Genomic DNA, 7218 nt, shown 5'->3' on the forward strand with positions numbered 1-7218 from the left:
AATTTTGATTTTTAGGGTGTGGGTAATATGTCCTACCCTACATCATAATATTGCATTCCGATGTCTAAAATATTACTATTTCAAATGTCAATGTTATCTCACTTTTTCCAATTTTATATTAATCAGAACTCATAGTTTTGCAGTATTTTGACTTGTAATTTCAATTTTTCGGATCATTTTCCGGATATCTTGAGAAGGTACTACCCAGGAGCGCTTCCTGGAAACTTCGATGATTGGAGATGTATTCGAACCCTGAATCGTCACAATTGGTTCATCCAGGTCATCATCGGCCTTGCGCTTCCGGCTTACTACATAATCACACGAGACTTCCGGCATCTTCTTAGGATATCCTTCATCGTCGATGTCGATCGTGCCGACACGCGCAACAACACGGGTTATCCTCGTCGACATCACTGAGAGGCGGACAGATTTCGTCGTCGCTTGTGAATCCCCGTCTTTTCGAAAGACCTTGCGATCGTTGAGATCCTTGATGACACGGATGAGTTCCTGAGCTTCGATCTGCTCTCCATTTGCAAACGTCTCTTCGACAATATCCAGAACACCTGCAGCCTTCATCACGTTGTACATCGATCTTCGCCCGTCATCCCAGCAGCGGAGCAGTCTGCCCGTATCTCGCCATGATGATGATCCATAATCCTCTACACCATCAACAACGATCTTCGGTAGACGCTGGTGTTTCTCACCGCTCACGAGAACGCGCGTCGACACCCTGCACAGATACTGTGCAATCTCCATGGGAGTCAAGTCCGCCCGATCCGGGTGAAGAAGCATGGGTCTTAGCTCGTAAGCTGTACCCAGATCGGTGAGTAACCGAACGGTTAATTCATCTTTATTACTACAAGAAAATAAATAAAACTTCTCTACATACGGTTCGGAGGTTGACCAGGCCGACATCTTTGATCTGGTAGAGAGAGAAATTCTGGAGACGGTACTCGATCATCCAATGGACTCAAAAATGAATTGTGAACCAAAAATGAAATTATATCAGGTTTTATAGGTCCCGCCAAGTCCCGTCCCGCCGGGTCCCGCCTCCGGGAAGGTGACGACCTTGGAGAACACGGTGAACACGGTGCGCGCCAAAAACCAAAACGTTGCTCGCGACATGCCGTGTCTTTTTTGGTTCGGGTTTGGAATCTTTCCATTGACATAAGTCAATTAGTTTTCCATCTATGTCCGTAATCGAAAGGTCCATGAGGTGTAGAATTTTTCTAGCTTTCCTCTCGTATAATTCTTTTCGACATACAACAATTCTTTCTCGAACTTTTAGCTGCTGGAATACCGGATTCATCTTGACCTCAGATGCACAGATCATGCATCCATGCATTGACGTCACAGTACATCATTGCAACACTGATTTCACTGTGAAGTGTGGAACATGGGTCAATGCGCGATAAAAGGATGAACGTGATTTCAGCGGGAAGTGCGCTAATTGGTCACATGTTTTCAGCGGGAAGTGCGGTAAGTGGTTAATTGTTTCCAGCGGGAGATGAGTGGATTGGTTAATTGAAAAACAAGCAGTTATTCCGAATTCAACTATTACGAAAACCCTATAAAAATAGATCCTCGGTACCTTGTCAAGCCATTGTGTGGTTGTCCGCCACCACCCCTGCTCAGGATGGAACCCATTCGGAAGAAACCTCGTCAGTCTTTTGATGTAGTGAGATCATCTGATCTGTTGCAATTCTTTAGTTATTGTCCTGATCAAGAGTTTGCAGATGTACTAAAGTTTTTCTCTCATGTTCTACCGTCGCTGGAGCTGCTTCTTGAAGAGAATATTGAGCAATGGGGTCAGTACAAGTGTTCTTTGGTAGTTCAGGTGGTGATGCAGAAGCTGAATCCTGCTACAGGACAAATGGTTTCCAACACATTCTTCTTCCGATCGAGTACAACGCTGGTGCTCAACACCATGGAGCTGAGGGACCTTCTCAGTAGGATGATTGCTCAGATCAACGCTCGTCTTGATGATTTCGTTCGTCATGGATCAGGTTGGGTAGTTGAACGGATTTCCTGTTTACACATCGAAATGTCACGCTACTGTGTACTTGGAGGAAGTTCGTACATCCCCTTGCCACCGGAGTTGAAGTCGAAGAAGGCCATTGTTAACGTGCAGAACACTGACAACAAGTGTTTACTGTAAGTATAGCAGTGGGGTTTCAGTGTGGTGATACGGTGTATGGATTGAACTGTATACCGCCTGTCCATGTCTTATGTCATCCGTACTTTAGATGGTCAATACTGGCTGCTAAATTTTCGGCAGACAAGTCTCATCCATGTCGTCAATCGTCGTACGCAGAACATGCGGATACTGTGGATGTGAGCGGCATCGAGTTTCCAGCAAAACTGGAAGACATACCAGTCATCGAAAGACTGAACGACGGTCTTTACATCAACGTCTTCGGATATGAAGAGAAAGTCATATATCCGTTAAGAATTTCTCAGCATCCGCAGACCGCCATCAATGTATTGCTCATCCAAGACGAACGCAATGACGTGGAGGTGCAGCACTGGGTGTGGATAAAATCATTCAGTCGTCTTGTTGCTACTGGAGCACGTCGAGCACATTTCGTCTGCTTCAGATGTCTCTCAACACACGTCACGGAGAAGGCATTGAATAATCATATGATGTACTGCAGTGAACATCCTGAAGCCACGGTGAAGATGCCAAAGGCTGGCGATAGAGTGATGTTCAGGAATGTGAACAAGCAGCTTCAAGCCCCATTTGTAAGTAGAACATTTAATCAAGGTGAACACACTGTGGTCTGTTTTTTTTTTTTTTTTTTTTTTTTTTTTTTTTTTTTTTCTTTTCTTTTCTTTCCTGCACATGTTTCTTGACTCTGATTGTTCACCTTTCTGCTGTTTTACTCGGTGTTGTCTCTGCAGCTATTCCTAATTCTCTATCTGTCTTTTCCGCTGTTTTACTCGATGTTGTCCCTGCTGCTATTCCTACTTCTCTCTCTCTCTCTCTCTCTCTCAAATGCAGGTGATCTATGCCGATTGTGAGGCCTTCATAGAACCTCTGTCCGCTGTCAAGAAAATCGGTCATTCGACATTCCAAAAGAACAAGCATGTAGCCTGTTCCTGTTCGTACATTGTAGTACGATCTGATGGCGTCGTCACGAACCGTTTCTTCTACCGTGGAGAAGATTCTATGTTCTGTTTTCTGCTGTCACTTGAGCAAGAGGAGGAGATTATCCGTGATGAGCTTCTAGCATGTAATGCTGGTCAAATGATCATTTCAGAAAGTCAGCAACGTGAATTTGAAACGGTAGTCTCCTGTTGGATCTGTGGTGAAGGGTTGGGTAGCGATCGTGTACGTGACCACTGTCACATCACCGGTGCTTACCGTGGTGCAGCACACAACCATTGTAACCTGAACATGCGGATTGAGCCGTTCAAGATCAAGATTCCTGTGATCTTTCATAACTTGAAGGGATACGATTCTCATCACATCATATCTGCCATTGGGAGAACGTCCACTGATGAGATTACGTATGTGAACGAGAAAGGACAAGAACGGGTACGTTACATATGCGTGGTGTGTGTGTGTGTGTGTGTGTGTGTGTGTGTGTGTGTGTGCGTGTGCGTGGATCATGATGTTTTTCTAAGAAGGAAGATCATTACTATGTTGGTACTCATATTCACGTTTATATGATTGATATTCATCTTTACAGCTGCACCTTAAAACTGTGTCTCCTCTTTTTCTTTCTTCTCAGACCAAGCGTCTCGGTGCTATCAAAGTGATTCCCATCAACAGTGAAAAATATGTCACATTCGGATGGAGACAGTTCCAGTTCATCGACAGCCTGGCATTCTTGAACACCTCCCTAGACCGGTTGGTTTCGGCTACACCACCAGATGCATTCGCCCTTCTATCCGCACGATTTCCAGACGAGGATGAACGCAAACTGTTGACACGAAAGGGTGTCTACCCGTATGAATATATGGGGTCGTACGACCAATTCGAAGAAACGCGTCTACCACCCAAGGATGCATTCCACTCAACGCTAACGAACACGGTGAGTAGTGTGACAGATATAGTAGATCTTTCTCTCTTTCTTTTTTCACCACCTTACTTCGAAGTACTAAAATAAGACAAAATGTGTTTGAACGCTTCCTGCAGCTTCATACTAAATAATTGATTGTGTGGGCGAACTACTAAAATAAGTTCGTTGATTTGTTTTTCTTTTTGGTGTACATTTTCTATTCCCTAGGGTATCAGTGATGAAGACTATGCCTATGCGCAAACAGTATGGACTGCGTTTGACTGTGAAGATCTAGGAGACTATCACGACCTCTACCTGGAGACTGATGTGCTGCTGTTGGCTGACGTTTTCGAAAACTTCAGAAGAACTGCTCACGCAACCTATGGATTGGATCCCGCTAATTACCTCACCTTACCGGGATTTGCCTGGGATTCGCTGCTGAAAATGACGAAGGTGTCCCTTCATCTCATTTCCGACATTGACATGTTCAACTTCATTGAGCATGGCAAAAGAGGTGGCATAAGCATGGTGTCCGCTAGACACGCCACCGCCAACAACAGATATCTATCGGAATACAATCCAGACGAGCCGTCAAGCTTCATCCAATATTTAGATGCGAACAATCTATATGGATGGGCCATGTCTCAACCCTTGCCCGTGTCGGACTTCTGCTTTGAAGCAGTGACGGATGATCTTCTGGAGACGGTACTCGATCATCCAATGGACTCTTCGACGGGATACATGGTGGAGTGCGATTTAAGGATTCCAGATGGTGTGCATGACATGATGAATGATTATCCGTTGGCTCCTGAGCAGATGAAGGTGACACGAGATATGCTTTCTCCATATCAGACCCACATGGCAGAGAAACTAATGGTAAGTCATGGTCTATCTGGTGGATATGCTTGTATTAATCTTCTAAGGTTTGTGTATATCTATACTGTACTCTTGTAGGTGACCGGTTTGGAAGCGAAGAAACTGGTACCAAATCTACTACCGAAAGAGCACTATGTTCTGCACTACAGAAACTTGCAGCAGTATGTGTCCTTGGGTGTGGAGATTACAGATGTGCATCGTGTGCTCTCCTTCACACAACACCCATGGATGAAGCCATACATCGACACTAATACTGACCTGAGAAAGCTATCAACTTCTGATTTCGAGAAAGACTTCTATAAGGTGGGTACTCCACATCATGTGTGTGTGTGTGTGTGTGTATTTAGCGATAGTGTGGGATCTAGTATGTACTGGAAGTGTGAATGACCTGAAGATAACAGTTTTCTTATTGTTGTTTTTCTTGTCTTTTCTTTGTATGCCTGTTTATCGTAGTTGATGAACAATGCTGTATATGGCAAGACCATGGAAAACGTTCGAAACAGAGTAAACATCAAGCTCATTCGTGAACAGGATGAAAAACCACGTCTCCAGAAAAGCATCAACAAACCTTCGTACATCCGCAGTGTAGCCTTTGAGAACGATCTGATAGCAATCGAGTTTGCCAAGACAAAGGTGACTCTCAATAAACCCATTTATGTGGGTACAGCCATCCTCGATCTGTCGAAGCACTTGATGTATTCCTTTTACTATGAAGTTCTCCTACCCCGCTATGGACAAAATGTACGTTTGCTCTACACTGATACTGATAGTCTGATCGTACATATTCAAACGGATGATCTGTACACCGATATGTCAAACAACATAACAGCCTATGACACATCCAACTATTCACCATCCCACCACCTGTACAGCACGGTCAACAAGAAGGTGGTAGGGAAGTTCAAGGACGAACTAGGTGGCAAACCCATCAAGGAGTTCATTGGTTTGCGGAGCAAGATGTACGCATACCGCTGTGAAGACAACGACGACAATGGCAAGCGTGCCAAAGGTGTGCAGAGAAGCGTGTTGAAAAACACCATAACCGTCGATGATTATCGAACATGTCTCGTCGAGGAGTCTCAGCTGAAGAGAACAATGAATGTTCTTCGAAGTCGACGACATTGCATTCACGGAGAGGAGCTACGCAAGATTGCCCTCAGTGGATTCGACAGTAAGCGTTACATTCTGGAGGATGGTATCAACACCCTGGCATTCGGACACAAGGATATTCCAAAGCACTGAGGGATTTCCACACATACTAGAGCATATGTCATATCTTCTCATGAAATACATTGTAAATACTATGCGATTCATAATATTCACGTTAATCCAAAGCATGAGCTACATTGTACATATGAAATGCTAATACTTTTTGAGATCATTCACATCCTTCTTTGTTAACCAGGTATGGAATTTTTCGTCTTGATAACCCCTCCATTTGACGAGCCGACTGTTCTTGTTGTATTTCAACACCTTATCGAATCTCAATCCTGTGTGTCTGGCATGTTGTAGCTCAGCTCCATAGAACTGTCCTTGAATGACTTCTCCCATCAGGTCTTGAACACGATAGGTGTGGGGTACAGTGGGTAGGACATCGTTTACCACGAACACTTCCTCTGTCCAGTTGGGCGTGTACCCTTTCTCGAAATGACGTTTAGCTACAGCCAAACGCACATCATCACCCACTTTGAATTTTGCTGGTGATTGCTTCGAGTGTACGTCTGCATCTTTTGGTTTTCCATCAAGAGAAGCTTTCGTGGGACTCATGCCGATACTGCGATGTTTCGAGCTGTTGTACTTGACCATAAGCTGAGGAAGGACGTCAAGATACTGTGTCGTAGCTTTCTCCGTGAAATGGCGCCACATTCTGCCTTTCAGTGTTCTATTGAAGCGTTCCACCACCACGGCTTTTCCTTCGTTGTGGGTGCTGTACATGATGATGTTGTGATCCTTGACCCATTGCTTCATTGTTGCATTGTAGAACTCCTTGCCTTCGTCTACCCATAGTTTTTGTGGTACCCTGTTCGATGTTTTCAGGATCATGTCGAATGCATCCCTGACAGCAGAGCCAGTTTTGGTTTTCAGGGGTACTGCCCAGGCATAGCGACTGTACAGATCGATGACGGTCAGCAGGAATTTGTAGTTCTTGTTGCTTCGGGCAAACCGTTGCATATCCACTAGATCGGCACTCCAGATGTGATCCACAGACCTGCTCTTCACCTTGCGTCTTTTGAAATGCACTCGTCTGGGTTTGTGCAATTCGTTAGCCAGTTGCGTGTGGAATGGTGTGGACTGCGACTTCTTCTTCTGTCTTCCATCATGAAGTGCTTTTTGCACT

General features: G+C 44.6%; 1 protein-coding gene across 2 annotated transcripts; it reads left to right on the plus strand.

Annotated features, from left to right (window-relative positions):
- The first annotated feature begins 661 nt into the window (after positions 1–661).
- Positions 662–6309, plus strand: LOC135828180 (uncharacterized). Of its 2 annotated transcripts, XM_065340626.1 has the most exons (6): positions 662–2742; positions 3002–3538; positions 3735–4037; positions 4233–4880; positions 4959–5183; positions 5334–6309. In XM_065340626.1, the coding sequence occupies exons 1-6, from the start codon at positions 2641–2643 to the stop codon at positions 6120–6122; spliced, it is 2604 nt and encodes an 867-aa protein (XP_065196698.1). In that variant the 5' UTR covers positions 662–2640; the 3' UTR covers positions 6123–6309. The 2 variants fall into 2 exon arrangements, with proteins under 2 accessions (XP_065196698.1, XP_065196699.1); XM_065340627.1 differs by lacking the exon at positions 4959–5183.
- The last annotated feature ends 909 nt before the right edge of the window (positions 6310–7218 follow it).

The sequence above is a fragment of the Sycon ciliatum genome, chromosome 12 (assembly GCF_964019385.1).
Source record: "Sycon ciliatum chromosome 12, ocSycCili1.1, whole genome shotgun sequence".
In the NCBI taxonomy this organism is placed as follows: Eukaryota; Metazoa; Porifera; class Calcarea; order Leucosolenida; family Sycettidae; genus Sycon; species Sycon ciliatum.

Excerpts from the sequence above, each read along its gene's own strand:
- LOC135828180 (XM_065340626.1), top strand. The coding sequence starts at position 2,641 with ATGATGTACTGCAGTGAACATCCTGAAGCCACGGTGAAGATGCCAAAG. Across the intron at positions 4,038-4,232 it reads ACTCAACGCTAACGAACACG|GGTATCAGTGATGAAGACTA; the intron begins GTGAGTAGTGTG and ends TCTATTCCCTAG. Across the intron at positions 4,881-4,958 it reads ACATGGCAGAGAAACTAATG|GTGACCGGTTTGGAAGCGAA; the intron begins GTAAGTCATGGT and ends GTACTCTTGTAG.